The following is a 26,954-nucleotide window of genomic DNA, read 5'->3' as shown; positions in this document are numbered from 1 at the left end:
GTCAAGTATTTCTACTGCCTCTCCCCAGGTTTGCCAAGTACGTGGTTCCTAACAGGCCAGAACCCTGCCTAACAGGAAGATGTGGTGCAACAGATGGGTAAGAGTCTAATATCAGTGGATGTATTAGATCACTTTATTTATTAGATCACATTTAAAGCAAATCACACATCTTAACTCAAATTCTGTTTAGAAATATTTCAGTCTTTTGTTTAGATGACAATTATAATCCCCTTGATTATGGAAGTGAGTGAGGGGGTAACACGTGCTAGTAACCAGTCAGATGTTTAACTGTGCAACAAGCAATAATGCATTACGAGTTCAGGCATTATGTGTGATCTTAAATTTTTTACCTTGCAACTGGGAACAGGTCTGTCCAAGACAACAGTGGTTTAACCCTCTAGTTGCTATTTTTGCAGTAAAGTGTAAGTGTGGAAGAAACGGACATTTTCCTCTGATGTGATAAATACGACCAGCAAGTCAAACGTAGTCTTCTCATTATAAACAGGAAGATAGAACAACTACAGCATGAAAATAGTTACAGCAAAATTTGTATACAAAATCGTATCCACTACAAAATTGAATAGAATTCAGTTTACAGTGTGCAAAATGTCAACACAAAAAAATATATACTCTATTCACATCAACTCACTATTCTTTCCCCCTTGAAAGAAAAAGTAAAATAAAATCATCTTCCTCAAAAAACAATTCATAGCAACAAGTATTAAACAGTCCTGAACTAAAAATTTCAGGATCACCTCCAGCAACCCTTAGTCTAGAAATCAGGGGTCACAGCACAGCTCTATGAGATACAGGCAAGATTATTACAGGCCACTTCACCCTCTAAGTGGCAAGTAAATTATTTTAATTGCTCTAAATCTTTGATTCCAGACAGAAAGTCATCAAAGACAACCATATCATATTTGATCCTTCCTTCTCACTAGCTGCATTTATGAGAACCTTATCTCTTAATAATGAAAGCATTCAGACATAAATATTTGTAATCAAAGACTTGAACTCTTCCAAAGTGCTTTGTCATTCACCCAAGCAATCAATCTAGACCCAAACTTTTAAATTCATTAATTTTAACATTGTCTCTTTCCCATCCATTTAATGTGTAAGACAAAAAAACCAACACATGGTACAATGCAGTCTCTACAGTTTAGCTAATCTGACAAAATTATTTAAAGTGCAATTTAAAAACAAAGGGGTTTTTTGTAAGCATAAGCTTATTTACCGCAATATTTTAATACACCAGCATGAGTTTAAGTTCGATTACACTTGAGTAAGCTGGGCTGTTCTAAGTATTTTAATGTACAAGCTTTTACATTTGTAACGTTAATATTTTGGAAAATAGCTGCATTAAACATTATTACAAATAATACTGAACACCAAGTGCATCCAGCTTCCCATAAAGATAGATTTGCTAAAGGCAAAAAGTTTCTCTAGTCCTCTTTTGACTACATCAGAAAGATTATAAAGACATGGGGGGAAAAAAAAAACCACAAAAAATTTTGATGTGAATGGAACATTCAAACTGAAGGTCAGAGAAGCCCAAGTTCACTGAAGTTTGAAGCACCTGTAAACCACATACCTAGAGAAGTGTTAAGTACACTTAATCTATTTTATTTTTCAATATACCACAAACATTCTAGAATGTTTTGCTGTTACATGACTAGCGGTTCTCCAGGTATAAAAATTCAAATTTGGAAATCAGTTTTCAGATTTCATTTTTAAATTCTTTATTTGCATAGAAAGCAACACCCTGATTCTACTATTTTGTCCATAAATGTAGAGTATTTACCACGTTGGCATCATATCAGGAAACCACATTCTTCCAAGGTGTTTGGAGACTTCCAGATGAAGCCGATCTAAGCTATAATCATTATCTGGAATCAGTACCTCCTCCATTATAGAAAGCTGGGTAAGCCTGCCCCCACACATCTTTACAAATTCAATAAAACCTCTGCAAGTTACTTCACATTCACCAAGTCCCATTGCTGTTAAGTTCTTACAGCGCTCGGCAATCCGAATAAGTTCGTCATCCAAAGGCTGAAGTCCGTTAGCACACACAACCAACTCAATTAACCTTGGGCAATTCATGCCAATGCGACCTAACATCGCTTTGCTCACTGCACGACCAAAGTAAAGGTGTGTAACAGGGGTTTCCTCTCTGAAGAAAGCATCAAATTCTTCTTCGTATAAGAAGAAATACATTACAATGTTGACTTTGGGGGAGTGTTTAACAAAAGCATCCCAGCTTTGCTTTTTAATAGTGTGAAATTCAACTTGTCCAGGGTTTTCACTCACAACGTCTATGCGAAGATGTTCAAGATCAACATGCTTTTCACTCGAAAGAGCCAGCAGCAGTTCATCACTTAATATGTAATAGTTCAAAGCCAGCTCCTTAAGTCCATGACACTGGTCAGCAACACAAAGAATTCCTGAGGAACAAAAAAAAAAAAAATCACTCTGTAAAATCAAAAGTGAATGTAAGCACAGTTGTTTGCTGTAAAGCTCAAGCAAGTACTAATTCTACTGCCTAGAATATTCATGCCTATATCCAAATCCCATGAAATATTATAAGGTTTAGACACCCACATCCTTTTACGGGGTTTTGGCCATAAACACTTAACAGTAAAAGAAGCAAGTCTAACTAGTCGCATTCATCTTTGATCTGCGTATCTTTCTTCCTCGTTGTCCTTCCCTGTGCAGAATTTCCTCAACTTTGAGGAAGCAACTGAAATCAGGTAAGATTCAGCTGAAGTGGCCACTGTTCCCTTCCTTAATATTGCTTCCTTCAGCATCCACCTATTTAAATGACCACCAGCAACCTAGTTTAAGAGCTATGCTAAAACAGACCCTTCCCTGAATTAAGCCATAAACAACATAACTGCTCTTAATCTGTTGGAATACAAAGTACACAGACCAAATCATCTTTTGTGGACTCTGGAAAAGAATACAGGAAAGAGACCAGACCAGGATTCCCTTTCCCTAGCACCAAGGTTTCAGGAGAAAGGTAAGTGAGAAGGGACCCAAAAGCCCTCTGAACTTTCTGGCAAGCCTGTTTTGAAGGGAGTGAACTCTTCACCAACGAACGCTAAAACGAGCAAATTCATACTACCAGCTCAGGACACACGAGGGCACTACAGAAATACACACTTTTTTTTTTTTAAATAAAACTTTGAAGTATTAACGTTTTTGCTCAGTAAGTTAAAACTCACAGCACCTTGTGAAACATACAACTGTTTTCATCTCCTTTATCCCACCAACTAGGAGCTGATTCACGGGTCAGGGATTTTGCATACCTGTTCCCACAGAATGCCAGTTAGCTAAGTTTACAAAGTTGCATGCATTAAGCAGCACACTTTAGTTACCCTTACACAGAACCGGCAATAAACGATTAAGTCCTTGGAACTTGTGTTAAAGAAGGCTTGTGCTAATTTTGGTGGCTTTTCCTCTCAATGCCCATCATCAGAGGTACTCCAGCAGCTGAGAAGAATGTAAAAAAAGACATAACAGGACTCTAGAAGATGCAGTCAGGTGAGGAGCACATCCACCTTCATTAATGCCACTCATTCAGTAACACAAAGGCAATATTATTCTTCCCCTTCCAACTGTCCAAAGTCAAGTCTGGGTCAATAAAAGGCCTCTCTGCTAAGAGACGCAGAAGTTTATGAGTAACTTGTTTCAAACTAAGTCTTGGTTTATGATACTTTACTACAACACTTTTCATATATATTCAATACTTACCAGCAGGTGATACATGAGGACAGCTGCTCATTTTTAGCAGTTTTAGAGTATCACTATTGTTAGCAACAAGAACCTTCAAGGAAGGATCATCAAGTGGTGTGTCATCTATCTTGACCGATGATAACGACTTGGAGTTTACAAAAACTACCGTCAGTGCTGAAGCAAAATGAGCCTGTTTGGAGAAGTTGAATGGGGGGCGGGGGGGGGGGGGGAAATAATCTTATGAAAAGACAGGCAGGAGTTCGGCATCTAAATCTCACATTTTGCACACACAGAAAGTACAAAAACGATCACTTCTTCGGCATCAGCTTTCTTGTGTTACAAAGAAAGGCCTATCTGAACATGAACACCAGGAAATCTTTGTTTAAAAATACGCTGCTGCATGTGACAAAAATTAACTTTACACTCAGTAGTTAATTCATCCACTCTGATTTATGTTTTCATGAAATAAGACAGGGATAAGTAGACATAGTGATAAGCCTGAAGTATTTAGAATTTATCTTCAGAAAAAAAGAAATGGCATTTATTTTATTTTCCAGCAAGTAACTCTGCTATAACTTGTAGAGTCAAAGAAAATATATCTCACAAATATTTTAACACTGTGTTGCAGCACATTGTCATGGTATCTTTTAATCCAGAAATGAGGAAACTCAAATCTTCTAAACTATTCTCTATCTCTACACCACAAAGGATCAACACTACTAAATTTAATAATGTAATCAATGTGTAATTATTTTCCTAATACTAATGGATGCCACAAATTAAAGATGATATACCAATAAATATATATTGTTTCATAAAAATTACCATCAATTGAATAACAACACATTAAGAAAGCTAAGGTAGTTTAAGAGTGAATTAAGTCACTCTAGTTACAGTTTGTAGAACATTACCTTAGAGACATTCATGAAGCTTGGTTTTGCTGTAGAAATCAAACCCAGTGTCTTGATAGAACAGTTCACCAACTGAGAAAGGATGTCACAGGCTGCTTCTGCTGACTCAGTACTACTATCAACCTATAAAAGCAATTTAAAAATAATGAAGTCATTCTTTATTATTATTTAGAAAACAGCACAATGGATACCCAGGACTACAAGTTCCACACCTACTCTGCTGTACTGCACCAGACTGCATTTACCGCAAGGGCAATGCACAACGTTAATTAGAAATTTCAAGAGAAGAAGTTCAGGGAAGTTACTATTACAAAAAATTTCCTGAGTATGACTGCTGTGTACTTCCAGTATGAACAGAGAGCTCAAATCTCAGCCTTCTCTTCAAATAACCTCATGCCTTCCTAAACAACTGTAATTAGTATTGGTGTTGTGATAACAGTGTATATGTATCTTTTTAAAAAGGATAGTTCTAGACTCTTGGAACCAAAAAAAAAAAGACTTGGAAACACCTAGATATACTCCAACAAACTAATCCATTTCACCTGCAGGGACAACACCTTTGCATCTTAAATAATGAACTGATTCTCAATTCAACTATAAACCTTATGACTAGCTTTGGACAAATCACTATTTCATCTCAACTTCCTCCTCTGAAGTATCTGAGATGATAAAACAGTGGCTGAAAAAGCACAGAAGTTGTGTTAAGACGTTATAATGTCAATTCATTATAAGCAGTTATATGAGGTGCAGAAGTTACAGGTATTAAATAACTGGTTATCCCTAAACTGCTGTGCAACCAAATCATGATGTCTCCAAATGTAACACTGCTACCAGTGCTGAGAAAAAGAAGCTTCTGATTTTCATCCCAGTTTTAATATCAATCCTTTCTTCTGCTTTTCCTTCGCAGCTTAGGACTATGACATCCTCTAAGGAGAAGTGACTGAAAAAATATCCACAAAGCACCTCCAACTACGATCTTCTCAGTGAGAGTTACCTGTATCAAGCATTCAAATTGAAGTAGTCCACACTCATACAATCCTGAGACTACCAATATAGCCTCCATTTAAATGAAGGTTATTGTTACTTAATTATGTCCTTGTGTGTCAATCACCTGATCATACAGGCACAGCATCTTTCTCCCTTACCCATACTTCTTCAAAGTATGGTTCTAAAATTTCAAGACATTCTGCACTGTACAGTCTTGTTTTGCAAATAAAGTATATGCGCAAGACAAACTTATTTCCTCAAATGCTTCCATGTGTAAAAAATATTTATCTGCACAATAATCTGGTGAGTACTCAGATTGCCACTAACACTGATTCACAGAGACTATGTATTCTGTATATTCTGAAAATGTATCATTCAGTTTTCACCCCTGTATTGCATGATGTTAGATCCTTCTTTACTTTGTAGGGATTAATGCAAAAAAATGAAGGAAACAGTGTGATTGTGTGGAAATAAATTGTTGCAGTAGTTGTATTTTTAAACATAAGACTTCCCAAGTGCAACACTTAAGCCAAGTGACATAGTGAAGCTGCACACATTACGCACAGTAATGTGACAAAGCCTTCATTCGTCCAAGGCTTACCTTGAAGCTGACGTACTGCAGATGATCAGCATGCCTCTTTATAATCTGCTGAATGAGATCAGGATGTGTAGACTTTAAGTAAGAAGTAGCTGGCTGGCTAAGTTCAAATTCAAATCTCCTCCAGAGATCTGGGATGTGAAAAACATCATTCCACCTTCGACAAACGGAAGATGCCCTAGCTCTATCAACTAAAGGTAGAAACTGAAAAATGCGCAAAATAACATGGTGCGGAAGGCTTCCCCAGTCCATTGAGGCATGCAAATCAGATTCACCAAACGCGGAGCCATGTAAACAAGTTTTCTGGTTTTTGCTTTTCTGTAATGTTTGAGGACCTTCATTTTCAATCACAACTTTCTGCCTAGCTCTCTTCATCATGACTGTTTCAGGCACTGGAACAATACGATGTATTCAGTGTATTTGATGCAGTTTCCTGAAAGGTCTCGCATACAGCAGGTCTCTAGAAAAATACAGAGGAATAGGAGAGGAATGGAAACGAGGCATTGGAAACACAGTAAGAGATAACAACTCAATAACATTTAAATACAGTTCATTACTATGAAAAAAGGTATGCCCATAGGTCAATATCCAATGCACAGACGTTAGCAAGAACCTTCTTTCTCAACACCTTTCATTTTCCACAACTTGATCTGAATGTTGAGAACTTGGGTTTGTTAATTTACCAAGCGTAGTTTCATGTGTCAGTGCTTCATAGTATATAAAGCACTTTGTAGGGAAAAAGAAAAGTATTTCACAGCAATTTAGTGTAGCAGTAGCAAATTGTGTATGTTTAAGTTTAAATTCAGCAGGCAAACTATGAAAGCTACTCACAGTTTCTAAAAGAATTTTATCAACAAAGAACCCAATTCATAAACTCCCTTTTTAGACACTGATGAACTTGGAATACATGTGTGCAGAACAGTTTAAGAATTTTTGTCTGCTTCCCCCACTGCTTTGCTTTTTTGGGTTTTTGCATTGTTTTATTTTGGTTTTGCCTTTTTTTTTTTTTTTTTAAATCATGCCAGGCAGAGGAAAAATATTTGTACAACTAACAAAAATCTTCAGAGGCCACATATCAAAACAGGGCAAAGTAAGTAACATTAGCATGCTGGTTTTCAGCAGGAGAAGAAAGCAGTGACCCTGGAATACAGCAAACTACATGAAGGAACATTTGCCACATGAGCCAGAGTTCAGAAAAGAGCAGCACAAGGAAAAGCTTTGTTTTCACATGCTGAAGCAGTGCAATCTACTCAAGTTCATTCTAGACCGAATTCTACTATTCAGTCAGTTCTCAACAACTGCCTTAACTGCTTCAAATTCCACTTGATTTCACAGTGGGATGAAGCCCCTTCTCAAATGTCCCACTAATTACATGTTCAGCCAGACTTTATCTCTTCCCAAACAGTGTGAAGCTAAAATTCTCAAAGCAACCATGCATTCTTCAAGAACAAACACAACATGTTATCTGTCTTTACTGAACAATCTTCCACAGCAACCCTCACAGCATGTGTTCTCTAGATCAAAAGTTTTCCATAGTATCTTCATTACGGGGGGGGGGGGACAACCCAAAACAAAATCCAGAAACAGCTGCCAAAACACAGACTTTCCTATCAAAAACTTATCTCCCCAGCAGACTTGTATGGCTGATGAGGTGTCTGACTCACTTGTGTGACTTACACACAAGTGTAACTCCATTTTTATGGAGAAAAAAACCCACAAACACATGTGCATTCTTTGAGAAGTGTGAAAGAACAGCCTAGACAATTAATCAAGAGCTGTTTGTATGACCAGCTTCACTACTGGTTGTCCTCCTGACAAATCATCTCAGCCATCAAGGAATTTATTCTAGCAGCTCTTAGAAATCCTCACTCAGTCTCTTTTAAGTTCCACTCATGACAGTGATAGGTAATATATGCAGAAGCTAGTAGTATAGAAGCTACTAGTAACGCTCTTTAAATTATGTTTAATAACAGATGTTTTTCTTCCCTGAATAGACACACGTGCCTTACATGAACAAGCAAAGGCAGCAAAGCAAAGGCAGCAAGTCAGAGAATGAAGAATATGCTCCAAAACCAAGCAGTATTTCTAAACAATACATTAGTGTTACTAACATAACAAAGATGCAAGTTCAGCATGAATAAACATTTTGCTACTAGACCACGTTATCAAATTATCATCCACGCAGTCATGGTTTATGACTTTTGAGTGCTTTAACTGACACAATGAATGGGCATTGCAAAGCATTAGGTGTGGATGTATAAATTAACTATTACATAACTCTCTCTTCCAGTTGCTCATAGCCTTGCTATATTTAGCAAATGCTAAATACCTTTTAAGTCAAATACCTGTTGTGGTTTTTCTCTCCTCCTTCCTTGGGAGGAATTACAAATTTAGCTGCTTCCTAAAATTAGAAGTCCAGAACAAAAATTAAAAAAACATTGTTGTCAGAGAAGCTTCTCTACACTCTTGCTATTCTCACACAAATCTCCAATGTCTCAGTAAAATGTAAGTTTCTGATAAAATGGAAATTTCACTTTATTTGAAACTTACTTGAGCTTTATGGGTGCTATTTTCACTCCCACAAAGATTTGGCATCTGAAAACTACCAGACATATGAAGAGACATGACAAGGTATGCATGGCGTACATAGTATCTACACTCTTGCTGATGGAACATGGCCATAACTTGTTGTTACATCCCCTTAAAACTGGTAGCTCTAGAATTTCTATTTTTAGTATTCTATATTGAAGTACTTCAAGTCTAGCAAAATTACGTTACATTACTCACTATGGGATGCAAAGCCAGAAAAAGGTTCCATTGGTTACAGAGCATAAAATTTTTACCAAACACGAATCCCTAATATTTACTGTGAAAATGTGAATGCTTATTTCATTCTGAATGGTTAAACTATGAACAGTATCTATTTTAAAACACAACTGAAGTTAAATAAATTATAGTTCCACGTGATATAATCCAGGTAGTATTCAATGAGAGGTTTACTTCACATATACCTCCAAAGAATGTGGAAGTTCCTGTCAAGTTACCAGCACCCTTCTGGTATCTGAACATCCATCCCACTGTTGAGTCATCCTGTATGTGTGCCTGGATTCCTTAACCAGAAGGCAGGGACGGGTCCCAGAAGATGAACTGACCTGTGAAGCCACCAACCAAAGAAAGTGTTCCGCAATGTCTGAGAGACCCACAGGAGTGACTAAAATCAGTTTGGGAACAAAGACTGAGATAAACAGTACCCACTGCACTGCAGGGCAGATGTGGAAGCAGAACTAAGGAATGTGACAGGCAAATTAGTTTTACCAAACATTACCTGAAAACTACTGTTTAACTAATGGTAAGGTGTAACTGTCATCACAAATCTAGTTTTTGCATTATCTACAATTTTAGTCACATCAATACTCTCATGCAACACAGATACACCTCTGGATTCTTGAATATTACCTATAGAAATTACAAATCTGGTTAAGAAATGTTAATTTTTTTCAGCTTACCGTACACTAAAAACACATGAATCAAAATAGTCAAAGATATGACCTCTTATGTTTTAAAATTTAAGGACTCCTGGCTTTAGATGTTACTCACTTTTACTTCGTAAGCATGTTTACTGCATCATGATAATCTTGACAGTAAACAACTATTTTGGCTAATTAAACTATCTGGAAAAAAAGATACCAATGAAGTACGAGTATCTGCCCATATACAAATATGAAAATCCTACCCTGTATATTAGTGTGAAAGAGTATCTTGGTCTGCTATAAGAAAGTATATGCAAACCCTCCAAATTCAGTTACCCAGTTTACATTATTCAAAAATGGTTTAATGGAAAGCTATGGGAACAGCAACACACACCTTACTAAATCATGACAAACTTGAAATGAAAAAATAGATTTAGAAACTGAAAGTACTTACAGTGTTGTGTTCAACATCTTTAGAAACCTTCTAACACTAAACATTTTTATTTTTCTTTAGAAGATAGGAGACACAAGGCTTTAGATTCTCCCAGATCATATCATCATCTTTTGAAAAATTACCCAGTTAATATCAGCTTTATAGTTGTAAATTCTAACATGGGTGTAATACACGTGTTAGTTATGAATACAAAAGAAGCAGCCCCCACCTCCTAAGCAAAAACTCAAGTCCCAAAATCTGTGCAAGTAATGCTGTTGGTCAGCTCGTGCATCAGAAAATTTAAGAGCTGTGTCTTTAGTCATGCTTGCCTATAATTAGAAAGTTTATGTACATTAGTAACTCTGTAGATAGCATCTGAAGAAGTTTGTAATTTACGGTGGCCTTGTATTGCAGTCTACAAGTATTACATGTTCGGTGAAGTGAGCAGACTGTCCCTTTGCAATTTCTGCATGGTACACCAAATTCATTTGCAAAACTGCTGTCAGTCGCTAACACATAAAGGTAGGTTTATAATGACACATGTAAACAGAATACATAAATAACACTATCCTTGAGAGTGCAAAACACTGAGATGCAATTTAAAGATTCAGCGCAGAAGTGCACTAAGTGTAAGTTTATAAACCACATGACATATTTTGAAGCAGCTTTCTTACCTGAAGAATGCTTCCAAGTTACAATAGGCAATAAATGAATGAACTGAGGCAGGTGCGGCCATGGGGCATTCACAAGCATCTGTTTGCTTTCCCCTCCTGTCCACATAAAATGCCACAATAACCTTCATTAGTTTTGAGAAAAAATAAACCTTGTGTTACATCCATACAAAAATGATAGGGGAAAATGCTGACATCAATGTAAACATTTTCTTGCTTTAATAAAAGAGCTTGAGGGCATCATCTTAACACAATGTATCTTACCTCACACTGCAAATACAGTGGGATTAACAGAAACGTGAGGTCAGATTAAGTACAAAACTATGGGAAACAAGTGTTGCAACTGCATTCATTGTACCGGCCAAAAGTACAACGTAAACTAAGTTATTCTATGTTTGCGTTATTATTACCATTAGTAGAGAAGTTTGGTAAACAATACCACCTGTAACTACTGATATAATCTAAAAGTCATGGAAAACACAGGCAGGGGGAAAAACCCAAAATGTTTTTTCTGTCTTTTTTCCCTTCATTGGCAAGGTTGTCTGCTGGCCTAGGGAACTATGTGACAGATGATCAGATCACAGAGGCCACGTGTTACAGCCTCCTACCACCAAAGGTGCAGCAGGCTTCAGTCACCAGCTGGTACAGCCCTGGGCATACCGTCACATGGCAAGGAGCAAGACAGGAGCCACAGCCCACCAACAATAAACCACCCAGCCTGCAGCCTCCTCCCTGTTTATGAGCTCCCAGAAAATAGATGACAGTCTGTACAACCTGGCAGTGTATCACAAACTATCACATCAAGGTGGCTGAGATTCGAAGTCCCTTGTCTCCCTCCACATCATTTTCATTTAATACTGCTTCACATATAAGTTTGTGTTTCAGTGTCTTCCATCATAAGTAATCCTTTAAAGCTTTACCCCCAAAAATATCACAAAGTTTGCTTTTATAAAAACACACCAAATAACTGAAATCTTCCTCATGATAAACTTTCATTCTGGGGGGGGGGCACAAGAAGAATAGTATACCCTTCCACCTGTCCTAAACTCAGGATTTCAGCATTCTTCCCAACACTTCTCAGTGTGGCTGCAGGCAAAACAATTGTTAATGGTAAAATTACAAGTGAGAATTAAGAAAAGGATAGTAATATCCTTTTATAGTAGGAAATGTATCAAATACAGTTCTGTTAATGTAGTTGATAAAAACTAGCTACAATGTTCAGCTGGCTTCTAAATTTCACAAAGGTTTGGACTGGTTACCTGTAACAGCTGAATACTTCTTCCTAACCACAGAATACCTAGTGATGAAGTGAGCTTCTCTTTCACACACCTGTCCTAGAACCCCTCAGTGCAGAAGGAATTTTATACTTTCACATTTCAGAGAGAAGCAGCAAAACTTCAGATACTACATTTAAAAACCAAAAAAAGTTACTGAAGGTTCTTGTTAACAAAAAGACATTAAGTAGGTGTACAGTCTAATAATGCTTCCTCCAAGTGTCCAAGGCCAAAAGAACCATCCATCCAAAGCAGCTTAAACCATGTCAGCTCATATAAGCAGAAATGTTTATAATTAATAACTAGTTATTAGAAATGCAATAAAATACAAGCTTCTTATGTAAATAACAGTAAATTGTTAGTCTAAGGCAGAGTTACCCAGATTACTATCAAAGACAAACAGCAACACAGTCATTGAATTGAAACATTTTGATGGTTTCTCAAATCTATTCATATCCTCACTTGTGTAGAGCAAAGTATCAAATATTGATGCACAACCCTATACAGCTGTTTTCCCCATAAACATTTTGATCTCTGTGTCCTGTGATCAAGTATTTTGCACAGCTGCACGTTACCCTACTCAAACAAACTCAATTCCACAAAAACCAACAGGGATGGAGAAAAATCCAAGTTAAATAACTGTTTCTGCAGCTTATCCTGGTAACAGAACCATAAACTTCTGCTAAAGTTAAGATGTTAAAATCTGTCCCGTGACATGGGGTCTCGGCAGGGGATTCTGAGAAGTGGTCAGCAGTGGCTCAGTTAAGCAAGCAGCTGCACACTACTTCCCATGCTACAGTGTCAGTTGTAAAGAAGCGGGTTTATTACTATAACCCAACATATCACAGATTCAAGCCACAAAGAAATAACTGCTTCCTCCAATTTGTCGATTTGCCCTTTCAGTTCCCAACACCAAGACTCAGCAGGAATTAATAAAACACCATAAAACCAGGTTTCTAATAGAGACAGTAAAAAAACCCAGACAAACCAAAACCAAAAACCAACCACAAACCAAAACAAATCCAGCAGAAATGAAGTTCCTGAGAAGCAAAAAACCTTTCAAATAACTAAGCCTGGAAACTCACTGTGATAAAGCAAGCATTGTCATAATTAAGCTTTAACTTTCTAATACTTGGAAATTAATATTTACAGATCTGTCTTTAACAGCTGCAGCATTTGTCACATTAATCATAGTGTCTATAAGATATCACAGTTCAGTGAAAATATCAAGGTCACCCACTCACACCACCAAGGAATTCAGAGTCCGGCTGGGGAACAAGAGCAGCAGACACCGTACACGAGAAAAGCAGCGCTGGGAAGATGTTGCAGCTGCTGATGCAGCTTCAAATTCAGATGCTGAGTGTGGTTCAAACACAGATCCAAAATGCATTTTAAGCTGAAGCCTCAGAAGATCTAGTCCTTCAGTGTGACAAGCTCCAAGATTAAGCTTTTTCTTTGTTTAGGCCACAGCAATCTTGTAATGTGTGGCATTTTTGCTGCTGAACAGGATTATTGCTGGTTTTTTAAATCCATCCTCATTTTTCTCAAAGCTGAGCCTCTGTCTCAAGGGGTTTATTACATTTTCAGTACGTGCATGATAAAACCTCTACAACTCAAGACTAACAGCGCTCAGCTGAACACCCTCATCCTTGCATTAGTTTTAACTGAAGAAATACAAACACATCATCCCTTTTAGCCTTATTTAAGCAGCAGAATCCAGCAATCTGTGGTCTACTGATGTACTATTTTCAGAAGCCACCCACACCCGGAGCGCCCTCGGACCGCGACCACCAGCCAGGCCCCCGCCCTGTTTTACTACACAACGCGTCTGAAGCTCCAGCTCTGCCAGCTCTCCTGAGGGCTTGCCCAAGCATGACACCGGCAGGCAAAAAATATACATATATTCTACAAGTTCTCTAGAAATGTTTTGACCCGACTTTAACAAGCCATTTAAGTTCTTTACACTGGAAAAGACCCTCCTCCTCCAACCGACGGCTGGGCATCCCCAGCTGCGATGCCCAGCTGCTCCCCCCCTGCGTGGGGACAGCCAGGCCATCTCAGAGGGCCCAAACCCGACGATAAAGCACATCCAGCTCTTCCTGAGGTTTGGAATTTCTGTTCCACCTGAAGCTCCAGCAGCAGGCGGCTCTGAGGGAACGCGGCCCGGGGCAAGGCATTACCTGTCTCGGAGGTGTCCTCCGGCGGGGAGGCAGCGCGGCCAGCTCCCTGACCTCCCCTCAGGCCGAGGGCGGGAGTTTACAAACGCCACACGTACGCGGGAGCCCTGCTGAGGTCAGGCTTCCTCACGGCTCAACAAGAATTAAGGTCTCCAGGCGCGGCGTCCCACCGCCCCCCGGCCGCCCCCGGCAGTGGCGGGGCCCAGCCCGGGCGCAGAGCGCAGGGGAGGGGGGGAGGGAGGGAGGGGGGGAGGGAGGGAGGGGAGGTGCCCCGGATCCTCCCGGCCCGCCGAGGGGAGGAGCCGCCGGCCGCCGCCCCAGCGCGCAGGCGCAGTGCCGCGCCCCGGCCCCTGGCGGCGGGCGCCATTTCGCGCCCGGGCGAGCCTGGGCCGGCGGCAAAAATGGGGAGGGCGGGCGGCGAGGGGAGGTCTGCGCCTGTGGAGCCGGCTGTGCCGCCTGCCCGGCAGGGAGAGGTTCCACCATCGCCCCCCCCCCCAGTCGGCCAGCGTTCTCCCCTGCCTCCCCAGAGCCGCAGGGGTGGTTGCTTCTCCTGGGCAGGTCTCCTGAGGACCTGTCTCCCACTTAATCTCTGCCTTGTGTATTGTGCTTCATTTTCCCTGACATGAAGTACCTGTAACCCCATTATATTCCTTGAGCTGGGGCAGCTTTGGCCTTTGTAAAGTGCCCTGTGAGCCTTACTCAGGCACAGCCTCCTGCTGCCAGAGCTGGGTCTCTGAGGCAGTGTTGTGGCCTGCAGGGTCAGAATGGATGTGGGAGCAACACACTTGTGCTGACCAAGCAAAAATAAAGTCAAAGATGAGAATAAATGTAGTATATTCTATTACAATACAAGGGAATATAGCATGCAACACGGTAAAGGGAAACTACCAGTTATTATGCACAATATGCTAAAAAGCAATAGGAGCAAAGCATCAGATCATTCTTGAAAAGTGTTACAGAGACTAAGGAAGGGATTGATCACCAATTACCACTTTAATTAATCACCCAGGTCTGCACTTTGGCTGGGAGTTTCATTGTAGCCAGTGCCAGGAGTCTCTTGGTGACTGGGAAAATTCCTGTGTGGTGCGTCCACCCATAGGTGAGGCTTCTGGCCCAGTCCCAGAGCTTGCCCATCTTTACACTCAGTGTAAAACAAAAATAGTTTACATACCTAGTGTGTGTAAACTTTTTACGTTTAGGCTAAGTGCAGATGTGCACTATCTCGTGATCTGTAAGGTTCACGCTTGCCAGGGACGTTGGGCAGATGCCCGAGCGCGGTAGAGTTACCACCATGACAAGGCCACACACAATATTATTGTCTGGATGGTCCTGCTCGTATCTCGCTTGCTCAGGGGGCACAGGACAAACACCACCTGCTGTCCTTGAGCTCCTCGAGTTCACTGTCCAAGCTAAATGATTCCTAATTAAAGATAATGACTTTTTCATAAGCAGTAATCAATACATTTCTATCACAAACACCTTCTCTGCAGCCTTCCATTTCTGCCCCCCTCAAGGGAAGCCTCTGCCAGCCTAGGCTGGTTAGTCTGCAGCTGACTGCGTACACTTCAAAAGAAGTGTAAAAAAAAAGTGTTGTTTTTTTTAAAAAAAAAAAAAAAAAGATGGAATACAAACACCTTTTGCTGATTGTTAGCTACCTGTTGGCCTAAAAGGGCCTCATTCTGAACAGCAAGGCTTTCCCCACTTGCTATGTGTATCCTCACTGCCTGTCTCTTCAAAACACCCTGCCAAGGGCAGAATGCGTCTTACGTCCAAACCAGAGATCCCAAAAGTATACCTCTTCATTTACAACCTAAATCATAACAAAAAAAATTTTGCAGATTTTATCAGTGCAAACATACTGCATAACAACCCATTGCTAGTCAGTGTTTCTTTATGATTCTAGTTATATCTGAACAATTGGGGGTTTATTACCAACTGCTGCAAAACACTCGCAACCACAGATTTCCTGGCTCTTGCATATAACAATAATGAACCAGTAACAAGCCTTTGTAGCATCTTTTAATGAAGAGATAATACTAAACTTGTGAAGCATTTCAGTGGTAGATTGTATTCACCCTATATAAAACCAAAGCTGGCCAAATGCAACTGAGTGTTTGTGTGACATCAAAATACAGTTTCTTCACACAGATCTGAAAAACTAAGAAATGAGTATGAGACCTAATGAAACAAACTGAAAGGAATATTTATCATACAGTAACTGTGACATCTTCAATGTATAGTTTCCTCAAGAATGACAAAATAACCACATACTTAAAATCAATTTAGTTTAGAAAATTACCAAAACTACTCTTACCTATATGGTTTTCAACTGTTTCACTCAGACTCTAAAGGAAGTAGAAGATTAAGTTCTAGTTAATTTTTTCAAGTCTTTTGTTCCTAGTATATGTGTTTTAACTGATTTTTCAGTAAATGCTACTACAAAAAGCACCTTTACCTTAGGAGTTACTAACTGTAGACAGTAATAGAGGATCGATTGTAAATGGAGATTAATGCAGATTTGCAGCTAGTATCTAAAGTCATGGGTTTCTTTGGTGCCTTGCCAATAACCGTTGGGCTGCTGTACAGGAACAGGTTCAAATGTACTTCAGAAAGATTCGTATAGACTAATCTCTGAGGCTTTCTGTATAGATAAGTTTCCTCTGCTGATCTAGTCTAGCAAAGACATTTTATAGCTAATTTAAAATGGAGAAGTATAGAACAGTATAAAAGAATACTATGCACTTTATAGCTATATTAATTGTTTCTGTAAAATGCTTATGGGTATATACAAACAACAACAAAAAAAATAGCTGTGGATTTGTTAGTACTGGAAGGAAATAAGCACAAACATGGGCACACACCAGGAGCTTCTGTCTTCTACTCATCTTCTAGGTATCGCATACGTGCCTGGCACAGAGGTGCTGCGAGCGTCTCCAGATCCTTCATCTCGTACACAAGATGGAAAGAGCTGAAGGCAAACTGCACTGCTGGATACAGGCCCTCCTTACCTAACCTGTTACTGGGGGCTGCTCCTGTCATCCAGCCTCTCAAAGTCAAGCTTAGCCTTTCTGCTGTGGTTGTCTCTGCCAGAGACAGATTTACAGAAAGAGATATTCTACTCACCTCTCACGTCTATGGTGGTTACAGGAATATTTTGCATAGTATTTCCCACAGGTTTCATAATATACTCTTTCTGTACTTTGATCAAGAGTGATGTTCACATTTTTTATCATTGGGCTTTGAAGTAGTAATCAAGATAAACAATTTGAGTAAACCCATGAGTTAATTTATGTAAGAAAGCTTTCAGGAAATCAAAAGTTTCCTGAGACTGAAGAAAGAATGTGTCCATTCAGAATCATGACACCATTGTACTTGGGAGATTTGCAAGAGCTGTGTGAAAAGTCAAGACTAGTCTTTTGAGATTATTGGCCAATTTCAAACTAGTTTTTATGCAGAAGGGCTCCAGAAGCAAGAGGACGGGGGGTGGGGAACGGGTGTGGGTTGGGGGTGAGGGGAACGGGGGGGGGGGGGGGAAAGGGGGGGGGGACGGCAGGAATCATGAAGGAAATAAAGTCAAGCATGTTTGTTGTCAGATCAAGTAGGAAACCATGCACTATATTGTGCTGTACAATAGTTTACACAGGTAGTTCTCACCAAAAAAAAAAAAAAAATATCACCGCCAGCTTTTTTTGATACGCTAACTTGGCATAACTGAATTTCATAGCAGGACTTCTACATTTTAATGCAAGCCCTACTTCATTTTCACCATGACCATGACTCTGTCAAATCCACATAACCAAAGGATTCTCATGGTTGCACGCTTGCTATCTTGAACTCTTGACAGGTAACAGTGGAGGCCAGTTGCGTGGGCTTCGACTAAAGTTTTACACAGGCACCATCATTTCCATGCTGAACGATACTCAGAGCCAGGCTAGCTTATCTTTGAAAGTAGTTGCATTTGTATCAATGTGCTAAACCAAAAAAGTACCATGTTGTAGCTTCTCCTTTTAAAAGATTCATTTTAGAAAGAACCATGTATTTCACAAACAGTATTGAAAACACAATGACATACTGTCATTCTTAATTTAAAACTCAGATACTTGAACTTTGTGATCAAACACGGCAGTTCTAACAATTTAAACGTCACGGATCAGACTAGAGCAGTAAATGATGATCATGCCCAGAAAGTAGGTTAGTATGTCATGTTTGCTGGAGGCTTGTGAGCTGCTCTGCTAGACACCAGCTGCTGCACAGGCAGGCAACGAGAAACAACCTGTCTTAGGAATAGAAGTCACCCAAGTTCCTTTGTAAAAGTTTCTGTAAGCTGCACTGAATATGAAATAAAATTAGTGAAAACAATAGCCTGTTTACATGCCTGCTTGCAGATGCCTTCCTTTATAAGAGATAAAACATGAGTTTATATGGACAAATCTTTATGAGACAATATTAAGCTTTTGGAAATGCAATAACAGTCTAATATTCTGTCTCCAGAAATAAGCATGAATCACTAAAGGGAGTAACTCCAAGTATGTTGTAATCTTACCCTTTTGTTTGATGGTGTGAGTATATAAGGTGGTTGGTTTTTATGTAAGATATATTATACTTGCTTTATACATATATGCTAGACCTATGTCTTTCAGGCAAAACTAATAATATGTAAAGTTAGCAGTGCCCATTAAAATGCAAAATAATTGTAAGAGTACTGATATAGATGCTGTTTGTACTTTCTGTGGAAAGAGCCACCACAAAGGCATACTAAGAATTTTTTACTTGCCTGAAAATAAATTATTTAGAATAGAGATTCTGTATTCCTGTGGTATAATACAGGCTTGTTATTAAAATCCCATTGAACCGGTGTTTTAATCTCTAAAATAAAAATACATGCATATGTCATCTTTCATTAGCAGAGAGTGGTTATTCAGTCATTGACATTTTGAACAAGTTTTCAGTCAAGGCATCATGAGGGCTGGCTGGGAGCCCAGGGGGCACCACAGCCAGCTGGGCAGGGGTCTCACCAACCAGCTCAGGTTGGTCCAACCAACCTTACCAACCAGCTCAGCGAGGCAGGTCCAGAGGCAGCAGCTACATTCAAGCAAGAGTCCAACATCAGCGGGCAAGTCCCTGGTGGTGAGGCAGGTCTGAGGTCAAGGTCCTTGGCCAGGCAGAGAGGTGGCAGAGCCTGTGGCATTGCTCAGGGGGCAGTAAGGGGCCAGGGCTGAGCTTAGTGGGCACCTGGGGCCCAGGGACAAGGGTGTGGATGAGGCTGCTCAGGGTCATTAATTCCTATTAAGGTATTAATGTATTAGGGGCCTGACACTTTCCATAGGTAACTCTGCCCACTAATCCATAAAACAGAGATTATTTGATTCTCTGATTTAGTATTTTCTGAGCAGCATTAAAATAAATTGCCAGCTCATTAGAGTTCTGTTTACTGGTGTTGATAATAGATTGTCGTTCTGGGGAAAAGAAAAAATTCTCTGATTCAGACTTTTTGTGTCATTAGCTGTTTGGTAAATGCCACAGTGTGGCTGACTTGAGTAATGAAATCCTCAGAAATGACTGTACCCACTTAGGTTCTGATAAATGTCTTTGGGTTGAGCAGACAATAAATTGTCTTGAAGGTGTCGCCTGTAATAACTGCAGTTCTGATTGCCTGCTTTAACAAATAAGTGCCCTCCATGCTGAAGAAAACACAAACCTTGGAGGACTAAGGCTGTCCAAAGTAGGCAGCTGAAGGTTTGATTTGATCAGAAAAACAGCTGATAATAGAAATAACTGATAATAAGTTAACACCTGAAGTAGCAACAAATATTTTGAGTTTTAATACTAGAAAAAGCTTTGTAGTTTTATGGTTGAGTTATGGCTCAAACAGGCTAGCTGTGAAAGCTGTGGAACACTGAAAGATTTCAGAGGAAGCAAGCAAGATTTTGGTCAAGGATGATACCTAGACATATGAAACTCTGTTTCAGGTCAGAGGGATTCACTGACCATTTAGTTCCCCCTCGGTCCTATGTTCCGTTCATTCATGCACTCTTTATGTCCATATCTTCTTTTTCTGCTACTGGCAAGTGCTCGTTTTTTTCACAGATTTGAGAAAATCAGTTCACCCAGTTGGCAAGAGGAGGAAGTGGGTTTGTTGCAGTTCCTCTGCCAGGGGAGAAATCTATAACAACGATAAAGCTTATAAAAGGGGTTTTGACCAGTGTCCTCCAACCTTTTTATTTTGTCTGTGGGGCCTAGGATTCATGCATAGATAAAATAATATTTTAGCTTTAGCAACCTTATCTTCCCTTTTGATTCATATTCATGACAATCTTTTCCAGTGACATGTTTCTACTAATTCTTTTCTGTACTGTGCACAGATGGTGTAAAGTAGGGGGGGATTTTAATGTTAGGTCATGGCCAGTGAACAAAAAAATTCAGAACTGACATGTTCTCTGCAATTTGAATTGGTTTTTTGCTCTCTAAAGGTCTGGGTGTTTTAATATTTATATTGTGTTTACTTTCACATAATGCTATAGCATCACTTGGTCACAAGAGGGAACTCGCATATCAGTCTCTACGATCTGGTTTTCCTATTAAAACTGAGGACTCTGCAGACTAATAAAGAGGGGGGTTTGGGATATGTATGTGTGTGAGACACGTAAGTGTGCATACATAAATCTATGCATATTTATATGCCCATGCTTTTTAGTTACCAAAGAAGGGAAAGCATTCATAGAAATAAGGAACAATAACCCCAGCAAGCATGACAGCAGAAGGAGCCTTAGGATGGCCCCAAAATAACTTTCTTATACTCATGGGTATATATCTTACACTCATGAGTATATGCTCATGGGTTATGGCTTATCTGTGTTCCCACACTGTGGTTGTGTAAATCTCAAAACTAACTCTAACATACGGTATCGGGGCACAGACGGAGCAGAACATGTGCCCTCCCACCAGAGCCTGACCAGCAGGGATTACTCTCACCGTTAGTTTTGAGCAGCCTTGAGTTTTAACTTTCTGTTTTGAGCCCAGGATTGCCTTTCACCTTTGTAGAGAGTCCCTTGCCAGCCAAAACTTGACTGTACTTGGGATCTATCCCAAAATTCATAGTATTAAATGTACATGCATATCATTTGGTTGTTAACTGTGCTTATTAAAGGAGAAGACTCAAATACTAATTAACTTGCAATTTCTGCTAGATGCCAGTGGCAACAGCATGGATTGTATCCAATCTGTTCGAGGCTCATTTTTTTTTAAATAAATAAACCTATAAATCCAGAGCTTTCTAACCTTAATTACATTGTCATTGTATTAACATTGAATTAACATTGTCTTCAGAACTTGTTGTCACGCGTCTTCCTACAGTGATGTTCCCACTGGTCAAGCAACCAGCCAGCAATCCTGCTAGTGTATTTGTAATTTCCTCCCAGAAAACACGGAATAACTGGCCCTAATACACCGAGTACAGTGTGGAAAGTTCTTTGAAACATTGCTGGTGTTTCTGTACAACTGCTGGAGAAGACAGCCTGCATGCAGCTTACAAGATAACCCCTGACAGTTCAGTAGCTGAATTTGGATCTGGATTTGCTGACATTTGAGTTGTAGATGAGCAGTGTGGTTGATTTCCTAGGAACTGGTAGCCACCTTCCTGTGTGGAAGTGAACTACCTTGTCTCACTCACCCCTGCGGTGTGCCTGGTCCCTCACAGATTCATTAGGCACTGCTGTTTCAAGCACAAATTGTAGTGGCCCTTTAGCTTATCCCATGGCGGTGAAGCAGTGCAAACCCACTACACTATGCTAGCATGAGGCAGTCCTGGTTGATTTATCTTTCAGATGTATCATCCATTTTGCAAATTTTCCATTTTGTCCTCTGACCTTGTGAGTTCTCTAGTTCCCTTCAAGTTTTCTTGCTGTACAACTGCTCCCCTTCAGGTACAGCATCATGAAGAACATCCCCACTGTGGCTGATGGCACTGCTACAGCTGCGGTGGATGTTGGGCCACACATCGGTGATGTGCTGCAATGAATTTGGGGCCCTTTAGAAAAGAGGAGGTGTCCTGCAACATAGGGCTGATTCCTAGAAGAACTGTTAATGTATTTTGTTTTGGATCTGGGAGTAGATGTTTGGAGAGATGTGCAAGTTTCAAGAAGCACAGAGTGGATTCTGTGAAGCTGATTCTTGTTCATGCAGTGAAAGAAGCCATAGACAGGAGAAGTCAGCTCTCCTAACCTGAGCTTGCTTACTGAACCACGAATCACATGGGTGTCTGTCAGTTTTGATAGATGGTAGGGCTGCTGGTCTTGAAACTTCTAAGAGAAGGTTACATGTAACTAATCATTATCCATAATCTGCACGTCTGATTTATTAAACAATCTAATTATTAATTTAATTGCACCACACCCGCATACCATTGTTCTGTTTGTTTAACTTGGCGGGTTAAGAAAGTTTGCACAATCTAATTTTGAAGATCTAAAAAGTCTGGGGTTGGTCCAAGAAAATTACAAATAATAAGATCAGACCTCAAGCCAGGTGTACAGTCACGAACATGTCTCATGCTGTTAGGAGTTACCACATGGGACCGCAACCTGGATGTGAGCACAAACACACTGTCGGAAAGATCAAGACACTCTCAAGGCTGTGTCTTTTAGCTGCTATATTTTTGTGTGCTGTTGCTGATTCTGGACACGGTTTGTGTCTCAATATACTTTTAGATGCACTTTACAAGTGTATGTGTGTCTTTTTGTAATAAATACAGTCAAATTACAGGACTGGATGCTCCTTGGAAAAGAGTGTGTGATAGGATACTGTTGTTATTCTGTGAGGCTGGGCTCTAGCCAATGTAATCTTTGTGGGTCAATCTGCAATAACTGGTCTTCCAGCTTGATCAGGAATTTTGGTAGGGGTGACTGCAAATATAGTTACCAAAATGTGAAGTAAAACCAAAGCATGGTAATAACTGAACGTTTCACAATGGAGCCAGAAGAATGCCAGCTGTGAACCATGAAGAACCATGTGGCAGTGTTTGGTTCATTCCAAGAAACTTTGAGGAAAAATTGAATGGGAACAAAAAGCATTTAGTCTTCATTATTAATTCTCTTCAGTTTTTTTCAGAATACCTCATTCAAAACCAGGAGTTTTTCCTTAGTTTTCAGTTGCTGGAAATTAAAAAAATGTTTTTGTAAATTTTCCAGCAAGAACATTAATAGCTAGATACTGCTTGGAAATATTTCTACTTTGAGGACACAGACCTTTAGATTTTACATTTATTATGAAAAAGATTGAGCTAGATCTTGTAAGAATTCATTGTAGATGCATCCATTATGTTTTTCACGTCAGACAAGACTTGTAAGGAGTCATAGTTATGTCAGTTTTCCTTTCATTAGTGGTCAATATGAAGAAGATGAAGCATGTTGCCGCAAGTACTTACCTGGCTGTTGATTGAAAAGATACCTTTAATGAATACATGTAGAATTGGCCCTTGTGAACAGAAAAACTGATGTCTTGTCCAAGTACAAATTCGTGATATGCCTAAACTTACTGAGGGTACTCAGTGCGGGTACAGTCCTGTTCGTCTTCGCCCTCTTCCAGCTGCATGAAGAGTCAGATGGAAAATGGAAGATTATTTTTAGGCTGGACAGTTTTGCATCCCACACAGCCCTGTGATTCCTGCATAGGAGACTGTTTAGCACAGACCAGTTGTTCCAAAGCCCCAGGCATTTTCTAGTCACTGGATCACCTCCTGGGGACGGCAGGTAACAAAGCTGTCAACACTGGTCAGGATTTCCTAACCACCACTTCCCTGGAGAATTTTTGAACCTTCTGTTGATGCTGTAGCCAGTCTACTTGCCAAGAACTTCAGTTACTTTGTTTATGTCAGGAATTCTGTCTGCATTTTGACTAAGTACATTTTAAATGTCTTCATAAGGTGTTTGTATTCAAGAGAATGACCTCTGCTAGGGCATGTCATTTTGATAAAATATCTCTAGTATCAAATAAGCATCAGACTAGACTTCCATATGCCTCTGCTGACTACTTTCTGATGCATCTCTTATAGATACAATCAGACAGAGGGTTTCCTCTTTCATTTTTTCATAGTTCCTCTTCCTTAAACAAGAGTAGGATAAAATTCCCTGCTCGTTTCTGTAGCTGGGATTGCCTTGCTCTCTGCAGTCGTGGGGCTGGCAGCAGAGCACTTCTGCAGTATTCACCTCTTGCCGTGCTTTACCCACGCTGCTCCACTTCCCAGGTGGTTTCCCCTTCTGCAAGGGGATTTCTCAGTTTACTTCCTGGAAAACTCTGTTTCCCCATAACCAGGTTGTTCCAGTGCCTAAGCATTTTCTGCCTGCTGGACCCCTCCAGGAGGCAGTTAGAAGGGAAGAAAATTATCAGCAGTCATTGGGATCTTCTGGTCTTCTACTCTGTCCTGAGGTTTGACACAAAGCCAAGCTGGTGCAGGATGGCAAGAACAGCTCCAACAGCAATGCTGAGCGCTGGCTCCCACTTAACCCAAGAAGTCTGTTAGGTTCTTGCCACTTTTTTCCCCTCATCTTCATGTCCTATGTAAATGAGGAATGAGGGCATTGTATTGAAATGTGCATAATATGTACTGTAGACACATAGCTCTTCCTAATTGCACATAGATCAATAAGAGGATTCTTGAAATGGTGAAAGCTGCATTAAATTATCCTTCACCTGCCCATCTTGTCCTCCGTAGCCCATTGATATCACAGAGTTTGCAAGGAGAGGGAGACCGTACTTTAAAACAACCTACATTTCCCTTCCCTCTTCCCCAAAACTGTTGCACAACTTTTTCTGCCTCAGTCAGCCACCAGAGAAGGGGATCACTGGGCCCTAAATGCCTGCTTTTGTAAACCATTGTGTTTAGGGGTGCAGGTGATACTGATTAAATGCATTTTTTCACTTTTCCTTCCTTGGGAACACCATAGCCTTTATTTCTAATTGCACTATGCTGCTGAAAATACCTTGTGGTCAATGGGGATCTTTAAGCCTCATGCTTTCCTTTCTATTGCATTTTACTTGATAATATTATGTCAGGTGTATGGAAGCACAGCAGAATGAGAGTAAGAAAGGTTTTTTGCCACTGTGGAACAATCTTATATCTCAATGGCTGATTTATATCCTGCCTGAAGTCGATGTCAGACAGAACATCTCTCTTCTCTCCCACAGGCTGCTTGCAAAGTCAGAAGTAGGCTGATCATTATCTACATCTCTTAAGTCATGATTTCCCTCTTCTTTTGCTCTTTTACAATTCCAGTTTTGTGGGGAGTCAGGGGAAACTCCCCTCACTCCTGGGCTTTTTGTTGACCTATTACTCCTGGAAAATATTTATTTAGTCTGAAAGTTATCAAATTAAAAACTAGCAATATAAATGCAATAAAGAAATCAAGGGCATCTGTTTCTTGTGAGGCCTCTTGTTGCTCTTTCTGACATGAGTAAAAATAAATCTCACTGATATTTTACATGGAAAAATATCTTTAATGGAGTTTCTTACTATCACTTTTTTCTAATTATAACCTGGTTTAAACTTAAGGATTGTTTCATGTATTATTATGCTACTAGATTTAAGATAGCAGAAACAATTCAGACACATTGCTCATTTGTAAGTGTCTTGGATTTTTAAAGCCCATATGTGAATCAGGAAAAAAGACCATTATAGCAAGGTAGGTGTGGTGTTAGTGAAGAAGCGTTTTGCCTTCTTGTTCCAGTCCTTTCGCTCCTCTGGTTGCCTGAGCCATGCAGCTGTTGCTTAGCTGTAATCCATCCTGTGTCTCAGCAGGAAGAAGGCAACATTTGTCTTGTGTCTTATAACAGTAGTGTGAACATTTAGGCTTATTTACAGAAGTTCACTTAAGACAACCAAAAATTACTGTTTGACCTGGTGCTTGGTATGCAACTTCCACTACCGAGTGTGTGTCCATGAAGATGCTGTTATTTATAGATCACCGTGGTTGCTTCCATGAGAGATGCACATAAAACTCCTGGGAATTTTTACTTCTAACTTTTGGAGATTTTTTTAGTTGATTGAATCAAAAGTGGGAGACCAACAGAGAAGATGGGAAGGGAGCTATAACCAGCTGTGGGCAGGTATAGATTTATCTGGGGGGAAAACAGACTGGAAATGGTAGTTACTTTGGCTTTAGTCTTCCCAGCAGCACCACCTGATACTGTGTGTGCTGTCATTTGTGCCTTGGCAATGTTAAACCCTGGTGTGTATTGAGCCCTGCAGGCAAGTGCTGTCAGTCTTCAATTGTAAAATGCACAGTGCTGCGGAGAAAGATTTCTGTCTTCTCAAAGTCTTCTTTCCTTACTTTTCTGTAAAGCTAAGAAGAGTGAGGCTTGTCCACATGCCTCAGGAGGGTGTTGTGAGGATTAGCCAGATAAGATCAGCTTTCTTAAACAAATATGTAAAACTTCCTTTAAATACCGTGTGTGATTTATTACTGGGGAGTGTTAAATGACAGCCCAGTGCCTCTCCTTCCCATAGCATGGCTTATACCAGGCTTGTTCTTACAGGGGTGCAAGAAGCCCAAGAAAAAACAAGAACATAACAGATGCACTGGGGCAGTTCTAGTCCCTCCACAAATACCTTCTAAACCAGTGTTCACCTGTATGTCATTGGAGACAGCTTCTTATTAGATTGTTGACACTGCTTAGGGCTTGGGCTTGTCCTGCAGCGGGTCATGGAGTTA

General features: G+C 40.0%; 1 protein-coding gene across 6 annotated transcripts; it reads right to left on the bottom strand.

Annotated features, from left to right (window-relative positions):
* Positions 1–111: 111 nt before the first annotated feature.
* Positions 112–14,498, bottom strand: LOC119152520 (F-box/LRR-repeat protein 21-like). Of its 6 annotated transcripts, none has more exons than XM_037397925.1 (8): positions 14,257–14,498; positions 10,806–10,901; positions 10,361–10,460; positions 9,240–9,380; positions 6,232–6,688; positions 4,644–4,766; positions 3,751–3,922; positions 112–2,441 (listed from the first exon to the last, which is right to left on the bottom strand). In XM_037397925.1, exons 5-8 carry the CDS (start codon positions 6,604–6,606, stop codon positions 1,798–1,800), a joined length of 1,314 nt encoding a protein of 437 aa, XP_037253822.1. In that variant the 5' UTR covers positions 6,607–6,688; positions 9,240–9,380; positions 10,361–10,460; positions 10,806–10,901; positions 14,257–14,498; the 3' UTR covers positions 112–1,797. The 6 variants fall into 6 exon arrangements, with proteins under 6 accessions (XP_037253822.1, XP_037253821.1, XP_037253820.1 ...); XM_037397924.1 differs by lacking the exon at positions 10,361–10,460 and adding an exon at positions 8,558–8,629; XM_037397923.1 differs by lacking the exon at positions 10,361–10,460 and adding an exon at positions 8,574–8,629.
* Between the last annotated feature and the right edge of the window lie 12,456 nt (positions 14,499–26,954).

This window comes from Falco rusticolus, chromosome 8 (genome assembly GCF_015220075.1).
Source record: "Falco rusticolus isolate bFalRus1 chromosome 8, bFalRus1.pri, whole genome shotgun sequence".
Classification (NCBI taxonomy): Eukaryota; Metazoa; Chordata; class Aves; order Falconiformes; family Falconidae; genus Falco; species Falco rusticolus.
This window is presented reverse-complemented; position numbering and strand designations above follow the sequence as displayed.

Coding starts and splice junctions, on each gene's coding strand:
- LOC119152520 (XM_037397925.1), bottom strand. CDS start 6,606: ATGATGAAGAGAGCTAGGCAGAAAGTTGTGATTGAAAATGAAGGTCCT. Junction 4,767..6,231: donor TGCAGTACGTCAGCTTCAAG/GTAAGCCTTGGA, acceptor TTGCTTTTATAG/GTTGATAGTAGTACTGAGTC. Junction 2,442..3,750: donor TCCTCATGTATCACCTGCTG/GTAAGTATTGAA, acceptor TTTGTTCCTCAG/GAATTCTTTGTGTTGCTGAC.